Raw genomic sequence first — 27402 nt, 5'->3', positions numbered from 1 at the left:
AAGGTGAGGACCCAGCTTCCAGGTTTAGAAGTAGGAAGCAAACTAAGGGTATTGTTTCTGATGCAGAGGGGGCTGGACAAGGGGACCTTGGAGGGGAGAAGCCCCTCAGTGCCTCCCCCATGGCCTGTTCAGGGGCAACATCCACAGCTTAGCTCCCTGGGCAGCCGATTCCCTCCTGAACCCTTTGTCTTTGAGTCAATGGATGGAGAAATATTTCTACCATTTGTAAAGGAAGTTCGTGTCTATTCTTTGAAGTTTGTATCTTTGATCAGCTCTTTACCACAGGCAGGGATGTCTAGTGATGAGGGCAGCTGTCTCCAAGCTGTGAACTGTGGCTGCAAAGATGAATGGGGATGGTGTGCGGCGTCGGGGTAGAGGGGCAGGGCATTAGGGCATGGTAAGTGTGGGTCCCAGGGAGTAGGAGGTGGAGGACAGGGCAAGGGGCCTGGACTGTAGGGTTCCACTTCAGGTCATGGCTGAGGAAGCCAGGGCAGTAGACATGTGAGGGTACAGCAGACTGCTTCCAGCCCAAGGCGGACCCCTCATTGTCCTCACACAAAGCACTGTGCAGAAATCATTTTATCAAGAGGTCACATTCCAGGCCAACTGTCACTTTGGGACCCTGATTTCCTAAGACTGTCTGTAGAGCTGGCTGCTGCCCTGGCCAAGAAGAGCCAATGTCCTGGGCATGAGTTCCTGCTTGACTAACAGGAGCTAAGTGACCCTGGCCATTGGCCCTGATGTTTCATCATAGCAACAGAAACCCTAAGATAATTGCTTGTCTCTCAGGGGCAGTCTCTAGAAAAAACTCAGGACTAGCGTGGCCTCCCCCTTCAGGGTGACCTGCACATCTGGGGGTGTAGACATTTAACCATTACTGACATGCTGGATGAACACCTGCCTCTGCTGGCCCATGTCTAGGGTAGCATTGCCTGGGTCCACCTAGCTCTCCAGCCAAGCACCCCACATGTGCTGTGGGGGTTTGCTATCATTCTAGTGCTGGCAAAAGAATCCGGTGATGAGCATAGCCATAGCCTCTGCCTCCCTGGGGTGGCTTGGCCACCTTCAGTCTCTGCAGGTCCTCCTATAACCAACAATCCAAAGAAAGGCCCTGGATTTGGAACAACTAGAGGAAGCCTGATGCTGATGCTGAACGTCAGAGAAGGAGGGATCTGGTCCTATAACTGGATGCTGTCACTCCCATCTGCCTGAGCCCACACCAACTGCCACTCTCCCAAGCTGTCACCATGCCTCAAATACTACACTTGTGGAATGTCCTGTGATGCTTGTGATAAGTGTCACACTGCCTTGGCCCAATTCTGAATGCTGTCCCATGGGAAATCAAAGCATTTACCAGCCAGCAGGCCCTTCCTAAGTGGGTTTGAGGAGAGAAGCCACTGGCACTTAGTCCAGACCCAACCCTTTGCAGAAGACTGCAAAGATGGAGGTGTGATACCCCTGCTATGATGCAGGGTGGGAGCCACACTGCCAGCAGGGGCAGAGTGCAGAAGGGTGGGAGTTTCCTTTACAAAGCATTTGCTGTCTGGGTGGGGTCAGCGTAGCTGACTTCATGGAGAGACCAACACCCCCACTGAAGCTGAGGAGGTGCAGGCTGAGCTAACCTTCAACAGCCACAAGACAGCTAGACCCAGGGCCCGGGAAGGAACTGGAAAATTGGTCAGCATGGCCGGCCCTCCCAGCCTGCCCATGCTGACACTCAGCTCCTGGCCTGTGGCCACTGGCCTCTGGGAAGAATCTTTTGATGCTCAAGCTGTAAAATCACTGTGGCGCCTTCCATCTCACCAAGCAGCAGGACAGTGAACGTTCCTGAACCGCTCCACAGCATGAGTGCTATACAGAATTCTGTTAAACTTTAACCTTCCTGGATGGCACATGGTCACCCCAAATCACCCCAGAAGGCATGCTGTCACCAAGGCCCAGGGGCCCCTGCAGTCATGTGCAGCAGCCATGGAGGTCACTTCCATGTTCTGGAAGACATCACGTCTACTTTCGTGGGACCAGCCCTGCTTCAACCCACTGAACTCAGAGGCTTTGTCTTCAGTGGGACACAGTGAGGAGGAGACATGGAAATCATCCCTGGGGTCAGCCTCAAAGGTCAGAGGTCAGGAGTGCTCAAGGTTCTCATAGGGAGAAAAATGAGTCTCGGGTCTGTGAAGGTTTCTGCTGTGTAACTAGCTGGCAATCCTGGTGCCCCTGGTCCTTCTGAGGACCCAGAGCTTAGGTCCCTGTCACAGGGGCCCACCAGCTGAGTGCCTGGGGCCTCTCCCAGCATCTGAGCAGGAGTGGCCCAAGGTGGCTTTGAAGACTCCTCCTCCTCTGCAGTGCTGGAAGGGGGCAAGGCCATGGTGCTGTTCTAGAGAGCTGGTCCAATCAGCAAGGTTGTCACCACTGACATTTGTCTTTGGTTTGTTAAGAAAACAACCATTTCATTACAGCCAAGGGTTCCTTGGAGATCTGGGAAATCAAACTGTTTTCATAGTGATGTTGAGATCATGTGCTTTGCCTGTTCTTCTCTGAACTTGGTGTGTCCATGCTCTGATACGGTGGGGTACTGTGTATGCCACAGCCCAGCAGCCCCAGGGCCCAGCCAAGTTCACTAGGTCACAAGTCAGGTTATCAGAACAAGATGGAACTGAGGCCTCTTCTCATGGAGCTCATTCTGGGCACAGTGATGATTTTCACTAAAAAACACCTTGGTTGCCACAATGGGTTTGCCTTTTTTGTGAGTCTTTTAAATCTCTGGCAAATTTTTACCATAAATATTTGACATCAAGTTTTTTGCAATTCTCATTAAGTTTTATGAGATATAAGGTTTTATGAGCATAAAGGGGTCTAACTTGGTGTCTGATCATTTCCATGTCTCCTCCTCACTGTGTCCCACTGAAGACAAAGCCTCTGAGTTCAGTGGGTTGAAGCAGGGCTGGTCCCACGAAAGTAGACGTGATGTCTTCCAGAACATGGAAGTGACCTCCATGGCTGCTGCACATGACTGCAGGGGCCCCTGGGCCTTGGTGACAGCATGCCTTCTGGGGTGATTTGGGGTGACCATGTGCCATCCAGGAAGGTTAAAGTTTAACGTGATGGTGGAGAAGTTGAGGTGCCTGCACTCCACAGGTCTGGGAAACACACAGCTACCCTGACAGATCCTTGGAGAGCGCAGCATGATGCCCATTTCTTCACAGGAATGCTTAGCTGCCTGGCCCTGCCATCACAGGTCACAGCCCACACTTGTGGCCTGAGGGAGGGGTTGGTATCTGGTCCATGCCCTCCCAAGCATACTGTAGACCTGGGTCTTGCCTGGGGCCTGGGTTCTGGTTCTGGGAAAGCATTGGGCCTGGTTGCTCAGCATGTTCCCTGAACAAGGGACAGTTGATCAGGCAAATGGATGAGAGTGAGCCCTGAGCAGGGGCATAGACTCAAGGCTTTATGTGATTAAGGGTCACCCTGAGTTCCAGAGTGGAGCCTATGACATGCCAGTCTGTTTCAGTCCATCTTCCCGGCAGCCCCCAGATCTTCCCTAGAGTCCATGTGGCCCTGATGGCAGCTGAGAGCTCATTCTGGCCAGCCCCACCCTGCTGGAGGGGATGCCTCAGCTGCCATATCTCAGGACAGCTGGAGGCCAGGGAGCCTGCTGGTACTCTGATGATCACACCAACCTGACCTGGAATCACTGGGGGGTGGGGGCCGAGGGAAACCTGCTTCTGCTCACCTGTGTCAGGTGACCCCTTGTGCAGACATTGTACAGACATGGTTACTGACCCATGAAGCGTTACATGACTATGACATGGGTTCTCACTCATCCTGTTTCAGACACAAATCAGTAAATGCTGAGCATAGGCCATGAAGAGCTCGAGATAACAGGGGCAACACCAGTCCACATTTCTGTCCCACCTAGCCTGAACCATGGCAGGCTTAACAACCTGGGCCGCAGAGGGAGCTGCTGGGGACCCCTGACCACTACTTCCTTAGGCTGACGGTGAGTCTCTCCAGCAAGAGGACAGAGGCAGGTTGGAGTAGAACCTGGGAAGCATGGGGATTCCAATGAACACAGAAGCCTGGGAGATGGCAGCTGCATAAGGGAGGGAGCAGCCTTTACCCCACGACCCATGGATGCAGCTCTACTCACTGGTGTCCTCCAGTTGGGACCTCCCCATGTCCTATGATGTCGAACCCAGCTTCACTGAGGTACATAAACAGACAGACACCCTGTGTGGCTGAGGCATGCCACACAATGCATGCTCACACCTTGAGATAATTTCCATGATTGCCCCATTGCCTCAGCTGCATGTGTGCCTGTGTGGTTGGAAGAGTCTAGACTCACTCAGGAAATACCCACCAAAGTGGTATCAACTGAAGTTACCATGCAAGAGCTTCAGCCAGACTATTCTGTGTACCTGGGACTTTGAACCCCCAACCCCAGCAGTGACCAGCATTCCTCACCTCCCAGCACCCCATCTAATACTCTCATTAAGTTTTAAGAGCACAAATTAGGGGCCACTGCCTGTCTGTGATGATGTAGAAGTTGGGGTGGTTGTACCCCCCCCCCCACTGAGGCATGGGTCTGATGGATCCTTGAAGAACATACTTCAGCCCTGCCTTTCTCCTGAAGAGGATCGTTCATCTTCCAGGCTCTGCTCAGTGTATCACAATGGGGATTGTGGGAAGACTCAGCGCTCGGGGAGCCAGGGGAGGACTCAGTGCTCTATTCCTCACTCTCCTTCCTGGAGGTGCAGCCTTTCAGGTCCATGTGGAATGTGTAGTGGCCTCTTGTGGAATATTACTTTAACTGTGCAAAGGTGTGCTGCATTTGTTTTTGCTGCATTTACTTAACTATGTAAAGGTGTGTTGCTGCTTCATTTTACCTGCCTAAGGCACCTAACTGATCTAATAAAAAGCTGAATGGCTAATAGCTAGGCAGTAGAGGGATAGGTGGGGCTGACGGGCAGAGAGAATAAGTAGGAGGAGGAATTTTAGGCATGAGAGGAGAGAATGAGGGAGAAAGAGAGGGAGGCACCTGGGGCCGGCCAGCCAGTCAGCTGCCAGCCAGCCGGCCATGGAGGAAGCAGGGACATAGGACATACAGAATGAGAGAAAGGTTAAAAAGCCCCATAGCAAAACATAGATGAATAGAAACAGGTTAAATTAAGTTTAAGAGCTAGTGGGACAAGCATAAGATAAGGCCAAGCATTCATAACTAGTAATAAGTCTCCATGTCATGATTTGGGGACTGTCAAGAAAGCATGCTACATTTGGCTACCATTATGGCACACCAAAATGCTATACTTTAAACTACTAGCAGCCCAGCCCTCAGGCCATAGCCTGGAGGAGGGGAGGGGTTTTATTCTCTGTCATTCTAATAAAACTCCAGATTCAAAGGTAGAGTAAAAACCTGTGAGCTCAGAGTTAGAGTAGCAACTGGCTAACTTCCTCTCTTTGTTGGTGTCCCCGGAAGCCTCTCTCTTCCCACACTGACCCAACTAAAAAACTCACACTACATATGCTCCTCCCTGCTACTTCCTGTCAACCAGTTGCTAACCCCTCCTCTCTGAGCCCAGGTTAATTTTAATTAATTAACGCAAATGCACACATCTTTGCCTAGTTAAACAAATGTTCCGCAATGACGGCCAGTTCTCTGCCTGGCTCACCTCACTTATTCACTGGGCTCTCTAACTCATCCAGGCTTCTGAAATGACAGAATGTCGTTTTATGGCCAAATTGTATCCCACTGCATCTATGAACCACATTCTTTGCATCCATCACCCACGGATGACACCAAAGCTGATTCACCCTGACTGCTGTGACATCTTCGTAAGCAGGGGATGCAGGTGTGTACACGCAACACAGCTGGATCACACTGTCATTCTGCTTCTAGTGTGACTTCTGTGAGGTTCATCCCCTGCATTCCCACCAGCAGTGAACCCATCCATTTTCTCCACAAATCTCCTGTGATGACCTAGAAAGGGCTAACCACAAACAGAGTCCAAGAAGGGCCAGCTGATGATGGCCAGTGTTTGACCTTGGTTGGTACCATGACTGCCATGCAATATTGACCCAGAAGCTCCAGACTCAGTGCAGGGGGCACTGAGCCAGCCTGCAGGAGAGGGGATGCATTCTAGGCACTAGTCTTACCCACCATACACTTCTGAGCTACGACGCTGGGCAGCCTGTTTATCCTTACTGGCCTCCTGACACCGAAGAGGGATGAAAATTCTCCCCAACGGGTTGGAGGCTGCCGGCTATCGAGCACAGCTTGTGGCACTGCTGACAGCAATACCCTTGCTCTATGAAGACACTGCCAGGTACACAGTACCTACCACCTGCCCTTGGCCTGCTGCAGCTGACTAGGCTAAAAACACCAGAGTGGTAGCTGCAGTTGCAGTCTCAGAGGTTCCTTGGAGGTAGGATGTGGGCCACAGAGTGGGCAGGTGCAGAGGAGGCTGAGGAGAGGTTATGCCCTTGACCAAGGTCACCACCAGGCAGTGACATCTGCACTCTACCAGCCTCTCCTTGGACTTCCCTTCCAGGATGCCAGAGATGAAGCAGAGCCCAGGCAGTGACATATTAAAAGGACAATTCTTGATGGTTCTTGGGCACTCTGACCTTGCCTGTATAGCGAAGAGAGAGCCCAGAGGAACCAGTGGTGGGTGTGCTGGCATGAGACACAGAGCCAGTGGACATCAGGGGGTACGACCATCCCTGAATGACTCCCACTATATTACCAATGCTCCAGAACCGAGCCCTCAAGATGGTTCCCAACCAAAGAAGGCAGAGCTGCTTACTGCTAGAGGGAGGCTCCAGTCCCTGCTTCCTGTCCCTGCATCCTGCCCTTACCCATCCAGGGGTCCTTATGGTGTCCCTTGTAGTGCAAAGCAGAAAGAACCAGCTTCCAGATGCCATGTTTCCAAACACCCCAATCCAAGAGTCATGGCTGTCTGGCCATGCCCACTTCTGGACTCAGGACAGGAAGAGAAGTCTTGGAACTTCTCTGAAGGAGCCACAGCATGGGACTGGACCTGGCATGGGGAGACACAGCATGTAGAGAGTGGTGGGGTAGATCTTCAGCATGTGGGAGCCAGCCAGGAGCCTGCATGGCACCTCAACCCTAACTATGCCATTAGCCACACAGTGGGTTTTTGGTACAGATGCAGGTAGGATCAGTCCAGCCTAGCCCAAGGCTGAGGCTGAGTGATGGGCAGATGAGTGGGTGCCTCCTTAGAACAGTTGAGAGAGGACAATGTAAAGAGCCATGTGCCACAAGTCCCTGCTCCCGAGGCAGGGAGTAGTACTTTGTTCCCAGGGACACTGGGCTCCCCAAGGCCTGTCGCTAAGAACCTCTTGGGATGGGACAGATCGTGTGCTCTGTCCCTAAATTCACAGAGGGACTTTTTATTGTCTATCAAGCACTAAGGCTTCTACAAATCTGAAAACAAACAATTATGTCAACCTTCACCAGAAAAACAAACAAAACAATGCACTGAGGGGCATGACCTCACCAAGGCAAAGGGACAAGCACTGACCCTGCAGCAGACTGTGGGCACACACGGGATATCTGAGGGTACAGGGGACCGCCAGTGGGGACTCAGAGACATGAACAAAATTAGTCTCGTCAGCCAGAGCCACAAGAATGTGGCAGAGACACTGAGATAGCGAGATATCAAGAGAGAGAGAGAGAGAGAGAGAGAGAGTCAGTGAGAGGGACAGAGAGGTGTGGGGGTCACACGCACCTGTGAGTCTCATGGACCCCTGGGCTGGGCATGTGTGCTCACACATGCCATTCCCATTCTCTATCAGCCATGATAACCTCAAGGTCTCCCATCCTGGCTTCAGGACAGGCTTCCAGGCCCACCTGTCCCCATTGAGTGCACAGGCACTAATGAGCACTAGATGTCCCAGAAAATGGCTTCTGGGTGCCCACAGGGGAGTGTCTACTTAGAGAAACTGCCTACAGTTACAGAAGGCTGCTACTGCATTCATTACACGAACCAGCTGTTTATTCAGAAACCTCACTAATGGTTCCTGGAAGCCAAAGCAGAGACTGTCACCCTAGTCTTACCAAGCACCCCAGGGGAAGACCTGAGCAGTTGATATCTTAAAAACACAGTACACTATACAAATGTGCCGTGAGTTTAAGGAGCAGTTGTAAATTCAGAACTTCACCTGGCTAAGAAACAAGGAGGCCTCAACTGTGTGGCCCCATTGCCTCTAACATGGTGGGGAATCCTCTATGGGCTCTTCACTGTCCCCCGTGGCTTCACTGGAAAATCAGATACTCCATATTTATTTGTTGTCACAGAGCTGAGAGCTGATTCATTAACATTCACAAAAACCCTTTATGGGCCATTCATCAGTGCTTGGCAGAAATACCATCAGGAAATGTAATTATGACAAAATACTTCAAAAGGAGTGCCCTTCCTCTCTTAGAAATAATGGAGGAACTCCAAGCTACTTCCTTTCTGCTAGGACCCCTTGGTCTCCTTTTTTCCCCCTGGGATGATTCTGCTCCCTTTTCTGGGACCCTGTTTTTTAGTGCCAAAGCCCTTCACCAGGCCACCAGTACCATCGTCCAGGTCTAAATGTGACTACAGGAGCTCCCAGGAAACAGCCAGTCCACTGCCCAAAGGCCAGGGCCATGTAGTCCTGTATCCTGCTGGCCCTAGGCACTGGCATCAAGTGGACAGATATGGGGATAACGCGGTATTCCTGCTAGGAGGAACTCAAAGACACGCCACTGGCTCTGGAGGTATCTTTCACTTGCCAGCCGGCATGTCCGTGAAAAATCCTGAACAAAGGAGACCACTCGCTTCCAGCTTCCCTAGAAGGTAGGAGCAGATGGCACTGCTGCTGTCCTCAAGGGGTGCTCAGGCAGGGTCTGAGGGTACTGCCCAGACCACGATGGCAAGGCATCATGCCCCTCCCCCCTCCAGCCCCACAGGAAAGGGTGGTTTTCTCAATAACCTAGCCAGTTCATGCCCCACCCCCATCTGCACCCTGCTGCACAAGTCATAAGAGTCTTCAGCCAACAAAAGGACTCCAGCACCAGAACAATCCCACCTGGCCCCTGGTCCCCCACCCAGTTATCACACACATGCTCGCTCCACCCCACCCCCTGCCTCTCACAACACATCCCTAGCAAAGTCGCCCATTCCTAGGTAAATGGGGACACAGCAGAGCAAGACGCACCTGCACTTGTCTTCAGCAGGAGCCACAGGGCTGTGACGTCCTGGGACAACAGGGAGATGAGGCTCAAAGTCATGCTGTCGCCCTCACCGCTGGTCAGGAGTTGGCGACCTGTTTGCTGGCTAGCCTGCCTGGGGCACACAAAGGAAGCCGGCGGAGCTCCATTTCGGGCTGCTGACTGGGGAACTGCCTCCCTGGTTTTGCTGCGTAGTGCTGGCCTCTGAGTGCCGCGAGCTGGTGAGCTGTGGCTGCTCCTTGCAGGGTCTCAGATTTGGATTCGATGTCCTGATTAAGGAGCTAGAATCAGCTCACTGATCCTGCCGTACATGATTAACTGTTGCGAGCCTGGCAGCAGCTGAGTCCTGCTGGCTGTAGAGCCAGGCAGCTTGTTGTTTGTCTGGACCCTCCCTGCAGGGGCCCTACCTCAGTCAGGTCCCATCCACAGGGACAGCGGGCATAGGGACCTAAGCCATAGAGGCCCCAGCTCAGCCAGGTCCTATCCATCCACATAGCCCGGGGAGCAGGCCCTTAACCACTGGAGCTCCAAGCTTAGCCAGGTCCTGTTCATTCAGACAGCCCTTGGGTGCAAGGCACACCCCCACCTAGGCAGACTGTTCCTATGGGTGAAACCCTCAGGCTCCTCCATTCTCCAGAGGGTGGGCACTGTGGTGGTGGTGGGGGGGGGACTCAGAAGTGGGGTCTCCCAGGCTCCAGGCTCAACTGCAGCTTTCTGTAGCTTGGGTTCATTGTTTACACCAAGCTCTTACAATGCTTTGCCAGGGTTCCATCCCCCTGCACAGTAGTCACTACTCCTGTTTTGTGACAGCCACCAGGGGGGGTGAGCAAAGATGCTAACCCTTGGATCTCACACACACTCCTGAGCCTGTTCCTCTGAACAGCAGCCATGTGATGGCCTCTCTGTCCCAAGTCCCCACCAGGGTCAGAACTCTCTCAGCAGCTCTGGCTTCTTCCTGCTTCTCACCCCTGTTGGGGTCCTCAGGGTCATCTGTGCCTTTTTACCTGAGTCCTCTTGCCTTTGTGCTGGGACTTTGGTGGCTGGGTACATGCCCTGGGGGCTGACCCTGCCGACTTCCTTCACAACATCTGGTGCAGCTTGCTACCACAACATAAATAGATGGGCCAGGCTCGAAGTCTGGGGTCCACTCTTGTCCTTAGTCCTTCCCCTTGTCCTGACCCTGTCCTTAGCGGGTGTCACCTGCCAGGTGAATCATTCCTCTTAGTCTCATCTTTCTCAGACTCTCTGACATCATCTGTATCCTCTTCACCAGCCCACGGGGACAGGACAATTGCTGGGGCCACCAGAGCAGACCAAGGCATGACTCTCGGCATAGAGGGTAGGCAACCACCTTCTCCTATGTCCAGTTCCCTGTTCCCCCAAACTCAAGGCACACAAGAGTACACCCCTCCCCAAGTACCTACTTTGTGGAGACATGTTTAAGGCTGCCGAGGTCCACCCCCATTGAGGCCACTGAAGGTCCATGGTCCCATACTGGGCTTGAGCCCAGGGACAATGAAGGCACCGGGTGACTTCGGGTAGCCACATGCAGTCAGCACATGTGGAGTGAAAGCAAAACTGTAGTTCTGAGAAACAAACTGCTTACATAGGGAGTTATTATTAAGCCCAGGGAGGAGGAAGTCCAGGCCTCCTTTGCTGAGAAGGGGCCATGAGCCAGAGGGAGTGCCTGGGGACAGAAGCAAGACCCATGGAGCTGGCCAGTTCCTTCTTCTTGCCTGGTCTTCTCTCCCAGGCTCTGTGTATCCCCAGCCCCATGCTTGTCACAATTAAGTGTGCACAATGACCAGAGAACTACAGGGCGCATGGCAGATCCTTACAGGTTCATCAAGTGAGTGATGTGTTAGCGGGGATGGAGACCCCACCAAGGCCTGCTGTTGTACACTGATTCAGATGGAGAGGGGTGGTGGCCGCATCAAGGCCTGCAGTGATACAGACAGCTGGCTGCTATCCTGTATCCAGGCTTCAAGATGCCCTTGTGGCCCTGACTGGTCACTTCATGAGTTTTTTTTTACTCTTTTTGGGAGAATAACTCTCTCACTACACTGAAATCATGTCACCTTGCAGGTCCATACCATTCCAATATACACAGAGGGTCTGACCTGTGAGCCACCAGCTACCACCTGCCTTGAGCAGTGCCCTTCCCCTCCCTAAAACCACAGCTCATGAGCCTTGCCCACACTTTCAATATGACACAAAAGGGACATCCTACAATGTTAAGACCACCTTCCTGGTCTTCTTTGCAACCCAGCCTGCAGCAGATTCACGGCCAAGCCCAAAGTCTGGGAATTACTGGAAGTGAGTCGAGACATTCAGTGAGAGCTCCAGTGCAGGCGTACAGAGAACAGCCCAGAGCCGAAAGGAAAATCCTAATTCCACTCTGGGTCTGCAGTAAAGTGTAGCCACAGCCATAGTAGAATACACGGAAACTAGCTAAGCGTTCAGTGAATACGGTCAAAGAAGCCGAGAGTTTAGGAAACAGACCACTGTGAAGACGGGTGTGTTCCTTTATAGACATGCCCATGTACCTACTGCCATTCAGGACCTAGGGTCAAAAGGGACTGAGACAGTCAAGTTTCAGCCCTACAGAAAGCAGAAGATTCCCAGGAAGGATGAAGCTCCTCTAAGGGCATGTTATCTTCTCATATAGGCCACCTCTCCTGAAAGTACATTTCAAACCTGCACTTGTTCAGCTCCTTACCCACACACGTCTCCTTCTCCAAGGTCACCTGTCATGGAGGCAGCTCCCTCCTGACTCCTGAGCCACTGCTTGTGTGGATCCAAGAGCTCTCCATACTCTTCTACCTGTGTCTCACTGTGCTAGCATGGCATGGCATGAATGTGCGGATGTGTGAACCACCCAGATCCATGTGGCTGAGCTTTGTTCCCATCTTACCTCTGCTTTGGACCCAGTGCACCCAGAGCACACTGCATGGCAGATAGTCACTGTTCCCAGAGCACACTGCATGGCAGATAGTCACTGTACCCAGAGCACACTGTCCAGCAGCAGATAGGTCACTGTTCCCAGAACACACTGCACGGCAGACAGGTATCAGACACTGTCCAGGCCTTAGAAGGGTGGGATCAGGAAACTCAGAGTCGCTGTGCAGACATGTTTCTGGGAGCCTCCTCCACACTTTCCTATGGTTCTCAGAGGCCTGGAGATAACATGATTCCCAGGCAACTGGTGGCTGGGACCTTGCCCTTGTGCCAGTGACCATGTGCCACACGCCCCCACCCTCTCCCACATAGTGCTCTGTGACAGGCCCTACAGAGTCCTCCATCACAGCAAGATGAGACCCTCTGGCTTTGCCCCCAATGAGCCCTGTGGATAGAAAGTGCATGTTCAGGGGCATGCTCCAAGTCGCCTTATTCAAGACCAGGGACGAGGGGCAAGGTCAAAGGGCAGAGAAGAATTTCTTGGACAGCCTCCAGGGCCAGACCCTAGGTCTGCGTATCTGGGAGCCCTGTGGGTGTCCTGCAAGAAGAGAGAATAGAGTTTTGGGGCAATGACTTACTTGGTCTGTGACTGTTTTCAGACCCAGGCTGACAGCTGAATCATGAGGCCCACCCATGGAGGGTCACAGCCTGGGAAGCAGCTGACATAGTTTCAGGGACTCAGGATATACAGCTGAGCTATGGCCAGGAGTCAGTAAGCTGCAGGCCCCTGGCAGATGGAGGAGTTTGCCACACTTCTCAAAGACAGGGGAAGCATGACAGCTGTCATTTCATGTCATTTTCCCCATTAGACACTCCAAGAAAACACATACACACACAAGGCCAGTGTTGTGAGCCTGGGGCCCATATGTGCCATCCAGCAGAGGCCCAGTGTTTTGCCATTAGCACAGAAAACTCTGTAGGGGGGGTGTTAAGATACACACATCGTCAGTGCGCTGAGAGACACACATTGTTCAGTGTGCTAAGACACATAACATACATCGTTCAGTATGCTGAGACACACACATAGTGTGCTGGGTGAAGTGGTTTTGCTGCAGGTGAGGCCTTTTCTACCTGTAAAAAAGGTGTAACTGAGTGGGAGAGCCCTTGGCTGGTATGTGCATGACCCTGAGTTCCATTTTTAGACACGCACATGCACACACGCACATGCGTGCACACACACACACACACACACACACACACACACACACACAGTAATTTGATTTGACAGGGCTACCTGACAATATCTGTAAGTCAAAGCACAGTTCCTGCAGGGACTAAAGATCAGGAAGAAGACTGCTGTGGAAGACCCTGAGGGAGGGAGACTCCACCTTCCTGGGGCTTCTTCATGGTTCACTGCAGGGGTTCTCGAGTCCTCTGTGACAGTAGTGTTTGATCTTAACTGTTGATCCATCTTCCAGCCCACAGCGTCGTATTTTAAACATATTCTTTCAATGACTGGTGTGGACTGGTCCAGCCCAAAAGAACTATAGCCTGGGACATGTATGACCAAAGACATGGGCTTCTGCCACCAAGTTGCACCTCACCTCCAGGTAAGTTCAGCGGGCCATGAGTCGGCACAGAGGACTGAGCTGGGTACAGGTAGTAGCGTTATACCTTCTGCTCTGTTCTGCCAAAGACCCGTCCTGCCTTGGTAGCACAGCGGCCCGTCCCTAAGGTCGTCAGGATCCCACATCCTCTAGACATGGTAGATATACCAGGGATAAACATTCTAAGGTATGGAAGTTAGAGCTCTAGGAGGAAAGCAGGTGCTTTGTGACCCTTGCTGGAAGGAGCTAGAAACCCCAGAAGATGACAGTGCAAGGAAACTGCATGCATCAAAGGAAGAGCCAATCTCACCCCTCAGGTGGTACAGCCTGAAAACCACCAGTACCACCAAGGCCAGGCCCAAAGCACACAGGCTCAGGCCCTCCTGGGGGCACACCTGTCTCCCCATTACCCCTTCTGTCTGACTCCAAACCTACCCTTGCTTAGAAACAAGTCCCAGTGCAACCCCCCGGTTCAGGCCTAGAGCCACAGAACCCTCATTTTCAGTCCTGTTTCTCCAGAGACCCCAGCAGCCTCCCATCCCTACCCAGGGCTCGCCACACTGTCCCCACTCCTGACCTTGGGATATAATCACGACACTGGGTTTTATGTTTTACTGCATTCTTGTGAACTCTTTCCAGTGTATTTTATGGATGTAAGCTTTTTCTTTCTACATCAATGCCAAGCCTTCACACCTTTGGTTTCAGGCATTAACAGTAGCAGTTTTACAGTTTCTGTAATGGTTAATATCAACATGGCAGAATCTCGAGTCTCAAAGTGGCAAACCTCAGGACACATCTATGAGGAAGCTTCTAGATTGAGTTAACTGGCGTGGGACACCCACCCTAAATGGAGGGTCAGCCTGCCCTATGGGTTGGATCTCAGGATAAATAAAAAGGAAAGGGCAAGCTGAACACACTGTCCATCACTCTGTTTCCACTGCATATATATGTGACCAGCTGCCTCAAGATCCTGTTGCCACCCCAGAGCCCAGACAAACCCTCCCCACCATGATAGACCACCCCAGAGCCCAGACAAACCCTCCCCACCATGATAGACCACCCCAGAGCCCAGACAAACCCTCCCCACCATGACAGACCACCCCAGAGCCCAGACAAACCCTCCCCACCATAACAGACCACCCCAGAGCCCAGACAAACCCGCCCCACCATGGTAGACCACCCCAGAGCCCAGACAAACCCTCCCCACCATGACAGATCACCCCAGAGCCCAGACAAACCCTCCCCACCATGATAGGTCACCCCAGAGCCCAGACAACTCCCCCCACCATGATAGACCGACCGCCCCAGAGCCCAGACAAACCCTCCCCACCATGACAGACCACCCCAAAGCTCAGACAAACTCTCCCCACCATGACAGATCGCCCCAGAGCCCAGACAAACCCTCCCCACCATGGTAGACCACCCCAGAGCCCAGACAAACCCTCCCCACCATGACAGACCACCCCAGAGCCCAGACAAACCCTCCCCACCATGACAGATCACCCCAGAGCCCAGACAAACCCTCCCCACCATGATAGACCACCCCAGAGCCCAGACAAACCCGCCCCACCATGATAGACCACCCCAGAGCCCAGACAACCCTCCCTTCCTTCAGTGTTTTTTTTTTGGGGGGGGTCAGGTATTTTGTTTCCTCATACAACATGGAAAGTAGCTAATGCAGCATCAATGAGTATGGAGGTGGTATTTACATATGCAGAGACCAACACAGGGAGAGGTCCCAGGATTGAGCCTGGGACTGCAAACACTCAGAACCTGGGGGGGGGGTGGATTCAACACCAGGCCCAGAATTTGCTTCCTGAAGGGAACAGAGCAGACTCCCCACTATTGGCAGACCCACCTATACCCCAATTGATCAGCAAAACAGGAAGATCCAACGGGGAAACCAGACCCACAAGCCCCAGGGATCTGATAGCTTGGGAAGACCCTTGCTTCCCCTGAGCCTGGAAGAGGCCTAAAAGTCAGGGTCCAGTGGGCTCAGGATGCCGGGCCATGCTCACCCACTAGGTTTCAGGAGTGGTAGCTTTGTTGGACTAGGGTGAGGCTGTTGGCCCGGTACCAGTGCTGTGGGCAGAGCAGCCATCTCTGGTGGACAGCTGCATCACACAAGCCCAGGCAATCCAGTGGGCTGGCAGCTGTGGGCAGATATGCATCTTGGAAAACAAACACAGGTGGGATCTAAGACAAATAAAAGGCCACAGGAGCCAGGACACAGAGGGTGTGGCCATCTTTCCAGGATGCTCCTGGCACACCAGGCAATGTGGTCACAGGAACAACGGGTGGGACAGGGTGATACCACTGTTCAGGTGTCAGACACGACTCCTTGGGCAATGCTATCAGATTCTGTACCCCTAAACCTGTCTCCATCCCAAGTCTGAAAGCTGAAGCTCACCTGCAAGTAGAAGTGCCAGGATTCAGGGTGGTTCACAGAAGTCACCTAAGTCCCCCAAAGGACCAGGGGATCTTGGTCTCAGGACCCACCTGAGACTATTGAAGGCAATTCTGGACTCCAGGTTGTTGGGAAGTGGTGAGTTGCTGGGTCTCCCAACCAAGAAGCTCAGGACATGTTGGATCCCATGAGCCTGTGGGACTCACAGATGATGTTGCAGGGTGAGTGGGGTAAGACACAGCCTAGCTGTCAAACAGCCCTGTGGGAGTGGCCCAGGCCGCAGGTCACCACCTAGCAAGGCCAGCTTCCTATGGCTGCCTGGATATACCTGGGATGGTGAGAGCTGATCAGTCTCACCCAGCTACCAGGGTGTGTCTGAGATCTGTGCTGAAGTTTCGTGGGGGTGGCAGAAGGGAGGGTGAGACCCAGGATTCCAGGCCAACGGAGTTGGGCTGTGCAGACAGAAACACAACAGCCCTGTGTTAAGCACTGTGGGCAGGTAGTGGGAAGCCCGGATTCAGTGCTGCCTGAGGCTACTCAGACCTGTATCCATGGGGGGTAAGGTGAGAGGGTGAGGCAGCAGAAGAGGAAGGAGGCTGGAACACCGCATGCACACTGAAAAGCACGGAGCTCTGGCACACGGGAGGTGGAGGAAGGAGGGAGGGAGAAAGAGATGGCAGGAGTGGCTAGAGAGCATCAACTAGGAAGGTGGAGTAAGAGGTGGGAGGGGTGGTGGGCGTGGGTGTAAGAGACAGAAACACTAAACAGGAAGGAGGCAAAGATGGCAAGAGGGAAGGAAGCAGGGATGGAGGGCACTGGGGTAGGGGATACAAGACGGAAGGGGCAGGGAGGTGAAAGGGCAGGGGCAGGAGTGTCAAGAATACAGAGGATGACAACAGGACTAATGATCTGAGCTGATACTGAGGGAGGAGGGGCCAGGGGACAGGGTGTGGTTGCAGGGGCCACTCCCTTGATATCAGAGTCCATCACAGCCAGCTGGAGAACAGCATTTTAAAAATTCCAGTCTTATTGGGGCTGAAGAGATAGACAGCTCAGCGGTTAAGGGCCCTAGCTACTCTTCAAAAAGAATTTGAGTTTGATTTCCAGGACCCATGAAGCAGCTCACAATCATCTGTAACTCTAGTCCCAGGGGATCCAGCGCCCTCTTCTGGTCTCTGCACACACCAGGCATGCATGTGGTGCACAGACATGCATCGCAGGCAAAACACTCATACACATAAAGGAAATGATTTTTTAAAGCCCCATTCTTATTCTCAGTTCCCCTCTAAGCTAATGTGTTTTCCTTCTAAAGCTACCACCTTTTCACTAGCAGTGCACAATGTGACAAGCTCAACAAACCCTGGGGAACAGTCTGGTGACTTGGGAAACGATGAAGAAGGTGACTGGGCCATGGTAGGAGCTGGGGGCGAGGATGCTGTCATAGATCTGGGTAAGGTGCCCTGCAGCCTGTGCTGTACAGACTTGGAAGAGGGCATCAAGAGTGTCCCTGCTGTTACAGTCATGGGGAGGCTGGCCCTTAGTGTGACTGAAGGGCATCTGTCATGCTTGCCCCTCGGTCCCCATGTCCATCACTGATGACAGCACCACACTCTAGTGGGAGGGCAGGAAAGCAGCTGGTCTTACTATTCCTGGCACTGGGGACAGCACTGGCTGACAGGACATCACAGTGTCCCTATCCGCCAGAATCTCTTTCACTTCTATGTCCTATTGGAACTGTCTGCACGGGTCGCCAGCCTGAGCGCTCCTTCCATAGTTAAACAGCCAGACTGAGAACAGGGTGGCAGAACCTAGCGGGGAGTTCTCACAGCTGCCTGGGGGAGGGCAGTGACGGGGGGGGGGGGGACACAGCTAGAATCAGACAGGATCAGACAGTGGCCAAACAGGAACAAAGGCAGAAGGGAAGCTGGGGCTTGAAGAGTAGAGTCTTAGACAAACTGGGAGCCAACAGAAAGGTAACAGCCATGATGCTCAGGGGAAAGGTGCCTGGGGGCACCAAGCTCACACTGGGCGGCACCATGACTCCTCTGTGTTGTGTTTCCAATGCTTTCCCACCATGCACGTGGACTTGTTCTTGAACAAAGTATAGGCTCTGGCACCAATTACCTAAGTCCCCATGTGCTAAGCACCAGCCATAGCCATGTTCCCTCATGAGCTGTGCCTCTGTGAGGGAAATACACTAGGGAGGGAGGGTAGCAGCCACTCCTAGGTCAAGAGGATGGTACTCTTGGGTGTGTGAACCCTGGCTCATCATACACAGAGGGCTGGCACTGATCCCCAGGCCCAGTGGCATTCCTGGGAGAAATGGACAGCACTGCTGTTTGGAAAATGCCATGAGGGATGGATGCAGCAAGTGACCTGGGGAGTCCACAGCTGTGTCCTGAGCAGGAGAAGGTGTAGAAAAGTAAGCGTTGCCTACTCCCCGAGTTAAGGGGCATGGTGTGGTTCCTCCCAGGCATCCACAGTTTTGTAGCTGGGGCTCTGTCATCCAGAGAGCTGGGAAACTCAAGCAGCTATGTCTAAAGGAGAGTTTAAGTGTTTCAAAATGTTTAAAGTATTTTCCCTCCCTCAAACATTTTTACAAGCACAGCTGACAGACTTATGTGAGAAAGACCTCCCTCAGGCCTCCATGGCAGTCATGAAACTCCTGCCCAAGTCAACCCTCACGTCAGAAACTCACCCAACACAGAACACACATCTGGCATCTACGGATCCACATGTAGTGCTCCCCCAAGCCTGACCTTCTAAGTTTATCTTATTAAAGAAAATATTTTAGGGTCGCTTATGTAAACTATCATATCACCTGTAATAGAGAAAGTTTGACTTCTTCCTTTCCAATTTGTATCCCTTTGATCTCCTTTTGTTGTCGTATTGCTCTAGCTAGAACTTCAAAAACTATATTGAATAGATAGGGAGAGAGTGGACAGCCTCGTCTTGTTCCTGATTTCAGTGGAATCGCTTTGAGTCTCTCTCCATTTAGTTTCATGGTGGCTATCAGCTTGCTATAGATTGCCTTTACTATGGTGGAGAAATGAGTCTGAGGCTATCTGTCCTGGATCCTTGGAACCAAGGGCAAGGCTCTGGGTAGTCTATCATGTCAGCTATACCTGTAGCCATGCTTCTTCCCCAGATGCCACAGCCAGTCTCACTGGCCTCAGTGAGGAATTGTCTACGTGGTAGGGTTTCCTGGGCCCCACACCATGCCCATCACACTCGCACTAACTCCCTGAGTTGACTACGTTCAGGGTTGGAGTACAGTTCCTCCCTACCTCCTCTTTCTTCCCTTGACCCTATTGTCAAAATCCCATCTTTTCTTCAGCACTACATGTAACCCCCCTCAGCTCAGGGTCCCATGGTTTTTGGCTCTCAGGTAGTTTCTCTCTTGAGAAGTTTGTCTTTCCATTGACCAACAAGCAAGAACTTCCTAGAAGCTAGCATGTAACACATCAGATATGAACATTTTGTACCTATGACTAGACAGTCCTGCTGGGTCCCCTGTCCTTCCCTGCATCCACTGTTTCTGCAGTCCCTGAAATATCTCTCATCCCATTTGTGGGTAAAGCCCCTCATGGCCTTATGTGTAAGTCATGTTTCCAAACTGGAATTGAGACTAGACCCTGCATGTTTGGCCCATCTGTGAGCCATGGCCCTACTGTGGCTGCTGCCTGCTGTGTCCGTGTGTACACTAACAAGCGACTGCCTCACGCAGAGCCTGTCCGCCAAGCCCATCACAGATCCTCCGCTTGCCTGTGCCAGCACGACCTCCAGTGTGGTCTCCCCACATCAGGACTGCCCTCCCATGACAGAACATGTGATAACATCTGCCATCTTTCCAGAGAGTCAGAACAACTGAGATGCCTCTTCTCATCTACATCCCGGGACCTGGCTTGGTACCTGGCGACAGCAGAGCCAGTGCTGCTCCTGCAGGCAGGCAGACTTGCACTTGGTCTAATCTCTGTGCATGGCCGATGAGGTGCACACCAGTTGTTGAGAGGAAACAGCTTCTTTTATCTTGTTAGGGCTCAAATGCAGCTCAGAAGTCAGCATTTTTAAAACCCAGACCTGACACTAAGCTCTCTGGTTTCAGAGGTTACCCTATCAGCACAACAAAGCCTGCAGTGAAATGTCCTGGGGACCATGTGCCCCTCCCATTAGAACACTTGACATTGGTTTTATAAAGGGTTGGGGGAGGGATCCACTGGGCAACATGTCCTGTGTGACTTCCTCAGGCTCAGTCATTGGCCCAGCACTCAACCTCCCTCAGGGCACACTGGCTCCCAGCATTTGTCCAGGGTTCAAGGACTCCAGGCCCTCAGTGGTGAGTCCTTGGAGACTTCTAGAAGGTCAGCAGGAAAATAGAAGTGGACAACAAGTCAGCTAAAGTGCAGCCCCCAGTGGGCATCTCACAGACAAGCACACCTCAGACACAGTCCTGGCCTTGCACAAGCAAGAGCCACATAGGTCTGTACATGCTCCTGGGTAGTCGTGGTCCTCCGTAAATGTGGGCCAATGTCTGATGGGAGATGTCATTCTGTAAATATGTTTCTCATACTGGTTAATGAATAAAGCACTGTTGGCCAATAGGAAAGCAAGATACGAGGGACTAGGAGACAAGGAGGAAAGAAAAAGTAGTAAGGAGGAGTCAAGATGGAGAGTCTGGAGAGAGCAGAACCGTCATTCCTCTGCTCTCGGTAAAACCACGTGGAAATACATAGAAATGTGTTAATGTTTAAGACAGAGCTAGCCGATAAGAAACAAGTAACTGGCCAACAGAATTATATCAAATACAGAGTCTCTGTGCGTTATTTGGGGCTGGCGCAGCGGCGGGACAAGACTGGCGGCAGGAGGAAAAAACCTTACTCCTTACAAATGTCTTCTCAGGAAAAGGCAGCACCCTCTTTGAGGAAATGGTTTTAGTGTAGTTGGAGAGACAAGGAAGAAATTTTAAAAAGGAAGGGTCCCCATGGGCTGGATGCCACTGCAATGGGGCTCTGTTGGACACACACACAAGTGTAAGGACAGAGTTTCTAGGTAGAAAAGTGAATGAATAAATGAACAGATGAGCCTAAGAACTTTTACATCAATTTTCTCATTCTTAGCTCATCATCAGACCATTGGTTTTCTGAAACTCTCTTCCCGGTGGCTGTGGAACTGGCACAGTCTGGAAGCACTTCCCAGGAGGGCCATCACTTCCTGTCTCACACCATCTGGGGGTGCAGAGTTTCTATATCAAGAGAGGGGCAGTGGGCAAGATGGGCTCTCATGCTGGCTTGATTTCCTGGCTCTGTGCTTTCTGTTCTTGAAAATCCAGACATTCTTAGAGACAACTCTCCGGGTGGAGCTCAGTTCAACTGTCCCCAGTGGGGCTGACACCGGCACAAGTTGTCCTGATCTTTAAAGGCAAGACAAGGGTGCAGGCTTGGCTGGTTTTTGTTGTTTGGGGCACAGACTCAGTTCCTAAAACTGTGGCACATGGTCTAAGAGCAAGGACAGGACCTGGGCCCAGCTTGTTTCTCCCTTGCCACAGATATGTCTTTCTGGGATAAGAGCGTCACACATGCACTCATAGAGATATTTCACACCACATACACCCTCAGGAGCCTTTGGGGGGAAAGTTCTGGCTCCACCCACCCTCCTTTACTGTCACGTGGAAGATGCATGTGTGTGGTGGCCGGTAGATTCCCCAAAGGCTGACCTTAGCCATATTCTCTCGCCATATATTAGAAAATGCAAACATAGATGAAGAGTGTAAATAGAGCCCAGAAGCTGCTGTGCCCACATGGCAAACAGCAAATGTCTATTATTGGACCCTGTCTCATTTACTCTGAGTCACAAAGAACTTCTCAGAGCCAAGGACAGCCGCTCATGCTGGAGAGCTATAGCCACATCGTAGGTGGGAGGGGAAGCTCTGCACCTAGTCCTGCCACGTCCCCTTAGCTGCCCTGCACACACGGAACCTTCAAAGTGACTTCCTAAGCCCTGTAAGCTGGGCTTTACCTAGGTGCACAAAAGGCCTGAGTCATGTATTTGGGGGTGCACTTTGGCTGTGTTTTGATTAGTTCCTTCTCCTGGGGCAATTATGATGGTTCAGAGACTGCCTCTGTAGTAATGTGGTGGGGCTCTTCATGCTGGCCAGACACATTTACACACACATCTTACCTGCCTGCTCCTAGCCCTGGGTGGGGATGCGATCCCAGGGCTAGAAGTGAACAACCTTCCCCTGCTCCACTCATCAGGCCACCATGAACAAGCTAATGTAAAGGCCTGACCTCTCCTCAGCTACATCAAAGAAAGGACACCAAAAGCACTGTGCAGGGACAGGGGGCATGCCCATGGTCCCATGAGTGGACTGGCAATGTCTACAGGCTGGGGTCCCCTCCTTGGTCCTTCCTTGCGATCTCTGGGAGGGCTGTGCCAGGCTGCAGGAGGACAGTTTAGGTTCCTGTTAGGCTTCTGGCTTAGGCTTCACCCCTAGCACACAGACAAAAGGGCAGGAGAGCAGCCTGTGCCCCTGCTCTGAGGCAGTGTTTCTGTGGGCTTTACTGCCACATGAGCCCTGGGGAACCACGAAAGGAAGTGGGCTCTAGTAGAGAGTGTTCTATGCTACCATTCCTGGGGCAGTTCTGCTAACAGATGCAGACAGGAGATGCTACCACTTGTGCCCCTGACTCCATCCCATCAGCTTAGACCAGTGGTTCTCAACCCAGGGGTGACTAACCCTTTGAAATTCCAACTACCCTTTCACAGGGGTCACCTAAGACCATCAGAAAACACAGATATTTTCGCTATGGCTCATAATAGTAGCAAAATTATATTATAGTTATGAAGTAGCAACCAAAATTTTATGGTTGGGATCACCACAACATGAGGAGCTATATTAAAGGGCTGCAGCATTAGGAAGGTTGAGAACCACTGGCTTAGCCACTGCACAGTAGGAATTCCATGTTTCAGGAACCCTGGGGGAAGCCACACCCCCTCTGTGAGTGTCAACCAGCAGCAGGACAGCTCCATGAGTATGCCCACTGTGGTCTGTACATGATGTGTAGACATCATGGCCATGGCCAGCCTCTATTTTTGACACCCTGGACGGTTATCTCACATCTTGGATCAATGGTGGTCTCTGTCAATGCCTGAGATTTCTGTGTCCACACATGGGCTTGTTCACCCAACAACCACCTAGAGTTGTACCCTAGGAGTCAACAAGTCCACAGCTTCAGCTCCTACTTTACACACAGATAGATGAAATTTTACAGTTGAGCTGGTTGGTCTATGGGCCCCATCCACAGCCCCAGCCCTCACCATGTCAAGTTTGCCTGACACAGATGCCTTTTCTGGCATTGTATTGAGTGCGAACACCTCTCCTGTCACCACCTCCACCCCTCCAAACCCTCTGTGCGGTCACCCACCCCCTTCCCTGGGTGAGGTCTCATGCACCTGGTGCCTTTCCCTACGTCACCGAGGTCTCTATATGGCCTCCGCTTGTACATAAGCAATACGTCCCTCGGCAGAGGAACATGTGCCCCCCAGCCTCTCCTGTGAGTGCCACTAGTTTTGAACATCCCTTGTGTCCTCTTAGGGGAGGTGGCTAGAGCCACAAACTACAGAAAGCAGCAATTGGGAGACCTGGGTGTGAGCAGGGCTGGCAATGGCCACCTCTACTGAGCCTTTTCTCTTACTGTCCACAGACACACTCCCCACACGCTCAGGCCCTCAGCTGTGTTTCTGGCATCTACCTCTTCAAAGTCTCATCTGTTACACTGTACGCACCAGTGAACTCTGTCAAATGCTAGGCCAAGTGGAATGTGACTGAATCCCAGGCATGGCCACCCTCCAACCTTCAGAGAACCCATGCTCAAACCACACAGACATGATGGGATCGGGCCAACCATAAAGTGATGGCCACTCTGTCTGCTAGATGTTGGGCTCAAGGCTAAAGGAAGGACCCTTTCAGGCACCGTGATGGTATTGTAATCCCCCGAGAGCTGGTCATGACAGTAGTTTGGTACCATGGGGGGATTTCTATACTTGCCAGCCTATGGATATTGTTTACTTTTGGTAGTCAATGCCACAAACTAATCGAGTAACAACTATCTGTACTCCAGATTCCTACCCTGGTGGCCTCAGATCTGAGGGGGACACAGGGACTGGGGAGACCACTTCCGTCATCAACAGAATGCCCGGCACAGAGCACCGAGCTGCAGTGTGCCCACTTCCTCGAAGGACCCCAGGACTCACCCTCCGCCAGAGAGTGCAGCCAGGAGCACCATTCAGAGTAGATGTAGTAGAGTCTCATTTCTGCCACAGAAATCCAGATAGGCTGCCTGTGTGCCATGGTCACCCTGTGCATGCACTGCCCTCCCCCAGGCACCCGGAGCACCTGACTGCACTCACCGGGCTTGGGAAGTGTCTAGCATGTACTTTCATTTTACCATTAACCAGGACGGAGCGCTGTAAGGTAATTGCTCTCATAAGACTAACAGCCCCTCCTCACTCCACCCTGCATATTTATTTACACAGGGACTACAGGCTGAGGCAGCCTGTGATCAAGCGAGCGGCTTCTGGAAAAGGAACAATTGAACCATTCTTGCCAGCTTGAAGCACAGGGACTCAACTGGGGATAAGTTCCATTTACAGTGATGGACAGGAAGAGTTTCCATTCCCAGGGCAGGGAGGCAAGTGGGGTCAACAGGGCACACCAGCAACAAGTTAGAATCCTTTGTTGTGCAACTGGAGAGGCTGTGGCAGCCCATTGAGCCTTGCTCCATATAGGAAAGGCTTGGTATACAAAGAAGAACCCCCATCCAGAGCACAGACATTCTATCCCTACACAGCCAGGGCCCAAAGAGGCCCAGAATTGAGAGACCCAGAGAAGCTTCAGAGGAGAAAGGGGCAGTTGGAAAACTGACCTTTCTGCCCAATGATCCAGGCAAAGCTGGATTCCTGAACTCAACCAGCAATTCACAGTGAGTTCCCTGTTGTTTAGAGACTTCAAATCCAGTGACTGGCAGCCCCCACCACCTAGTTGTGAGGGATGCCATTTCCCTAGGGTCAGCAAGTGTACACCGTGGGCAGGGCTGGGTCTGGATAGTTGCATGCCATTCAACATTCCTTAATAGCAAAGACTTCATAGGTACCCCCAAAGTTAACACATAAGGACCCAACAGAGACCTAGATCCCAGAGACCCTAAAGAGCTTGCAGGGGCCCCAGAAGGTGAGGCTGGGTTTCTGGGCTTCTCTAGGCTGGCACTGTCCCCAGTCTAAGCCAGTGGTAGCTGATGTCCGGGGGAAGTTGGGAGGTCCAGTCTAATTTTGGGTTGAGCTGACAGCATCCTGATCTAGTTATCACAAAATTATCTCAACCAAGCCATTTGAAATTTTAAAAATGATAACCCTTCCAATTCCCGATTTCTTCAGACCACGAAACACCTTCTTACAAACAAGTTCCAGGAGCACGCAAGGAAATGTCTGTCACCACTATTTCCCCTGTGAACAAAAGCCCTATAAAGCACACGGTGGCTCCTCCCACATCAGCCACCTCCCAGCTGCCAGCTAGCTTGCTTTAGGGGCAGGATGGCCACTCCCTTCTGCTGGCTGTAACTTCTGAAGCATGGAAACCAGAGTGTGGATACAGACACGCCTGTGGGCAGCGCCATCACACCAGTGGTGCAGCCTCACACTGTATGTCCCCACATTGAATGATATGTCTGTCTCCTACAAACATGGAGACAGGGGCTGAGCCAGGAAGCCACTGAGGAACTTCAGCTCAGTGACCTGTGAGTCTGGTATAGGACCACACCTGTCACACAGCCACCAGGTGGGGCATTTGTAGTCCTAGCTGCAGTGGGGGCTCTCCAGGCTGGCAACGCTGGGCCTGCAGGGTGACTCTGGAAGGAATCCCACTGAACACACAGATTTTAATATTTTTAGCTGGCCGCTGTGAGACATCAACACAGGAGCACTAATCTTCCCAAAGAAAGAACACCTTCCAAACATGGTATCCACCTAGAGTCCTTACAAATCTGTGTAAAGTCCTAAAGAACACATTTTCCCCAAAATTCTTTACATAACAGCTTTTCTTTGCATTGCAATATCCATTCCCCCTTCATTTAAGTTACCGGGAAGCTCAAAAGTAAATACCAGTAGGAACAACATAACCCATGAGCCTCAAAAAGCTTTGTGGTATTTTTGCATGTGTAGTGCCCAAGTGTGATGTGAGCATGGGTTGTCATGTGCTTGCAGGTGCACACGGAGGCTGGAGTGGACACAGATCATCCACCTGATTTATTGAGGCAGGGCCACTGAGTCTGATGGTTCTGCCCAAGGCTCATCAATGCCATCCAGTCTAGCTAGGAGGCTTGCTGTGGGGACCCCAGGTGCTGAGATCACAGGCAGCCACCATGCTTACCTGGCTTTTACATTAGTTCTGTGGATCTAAATTCTGGTCTTCGCACTTACGTAGCTGAACCTCCATAGCCCCTTATCTGCTCCTTTAATTAGTTCTGGCTCAGTTTAAAACTGTCTGTGCCAACCTCAAACATGTTTTTAGGGAGAAATTGTCTGAATTCTTAGTAAGACAGCTTTTTCTTGGAGTAACTAAAATAGTCCTAAATGTAGCAGAGCAGAGGGGTCACCCTCCACAGTGAGATTTGGCTTCATTTTTCAGTGTCTCAGTGAAGGCTGCTGCGGGAGTTCAACCCAAACTTCTCCTGGGTAAACTGATGACTTCAGGTTTATCAGAAAAGTATAACCCTCAGCCACACTTTCTCCCACACTATCATTTACTTCAGGGAAGGGGTGTGTGACTCTGACTCATGATTTACCTTGAACCTGATTTTTGTCAACGCTCAGCTCAGTGAAAACAGGTCTATGCATGGTGATGTAGGGACCAGCACAAGCTGAATGGGCAGGTGTGCAAGGGAGGTGAGAAGAAACCACATAGAGGCTACCCTGCTGAGAGGCACCAGGAGGCCACACCCTGCCAGGGGCACGAGGTGTCACAAGAACCCATGTAACCACTGCGTCCTGATCGCCACGCAGTTGATGGGTGATATTAATGTCAAGAGACCATGCTCTGCTACTCTGCCCTGGGTGGACACCCTGGGCTCAGCTGTAGCCCAGCAAGCAGGGTCTCGCTCTGGCTTACAGAGACTGGAACAGTCTCAGACTGTGCAGTACAGGACCTCACCTGGAGGAAGCCATCTATTCAGTATCAAAAGGCTAAAGAACCCCTTCCCCAAACCAAACTTGAGACACCAGGG

The 27402-nt window shown here is 51.9% G+C and overlaps 1 protein-coding gene across 13 annotated transcripts in view; it reads right to left on the bottom strand.

Annotated features, from left to right (window-relative positions):
• Mcf2l (MCF.2 cell line derived transforming sequence like) overlaps positions 1 to 27402 on the bottom strand; it is a 130691-nt gene that overhangs the window by 52246 nt on the left and 51043 nt on the right. Inside the window, exon 1 of one of the 13 annotated variants that reach the window (XM_051182004.1) lies at positions 24380 to 24477. The exons of 10 other annotated variants lie outside the window; for them this stretch is intronic. In XM_051182004.1, the coding sequence (XP_051037961.1) occupies positions 24380 to 24476 (97 nt within the window). In that variant the 5' untranslated portion in view covers position 24477. Of the gene's footprint in view, positions 1 to 9201; positions 9512 to 24379; positions 24478 to 27402 lie in introns of those variants that run through there. 2 more of the 13 variants (XM_051182007.1, XM_051182013.1) reach the window with 2 other exon arrangements.

This window comes from Phodopus roborovskii, unplaced genomic scaffold, assembly GCF_943737965.1.
Source record: "Phodopus roborovskii unplaced genomic scaffold, PHOROB, whole genome shotgun sequence".
NCBI classification, from domain to species: domain Eukaryota; kingdom Metazoa; phylum Chordata; class Mammalia; order Rodentia; family Cricetidae; genus Phodopus; species Phodopus roborovskii.
The sequence above is the reverse complement of the archived record's forward strand: the minus strand, read 5'-3'. Positions and strand labels throughout refer to the sequence as shown.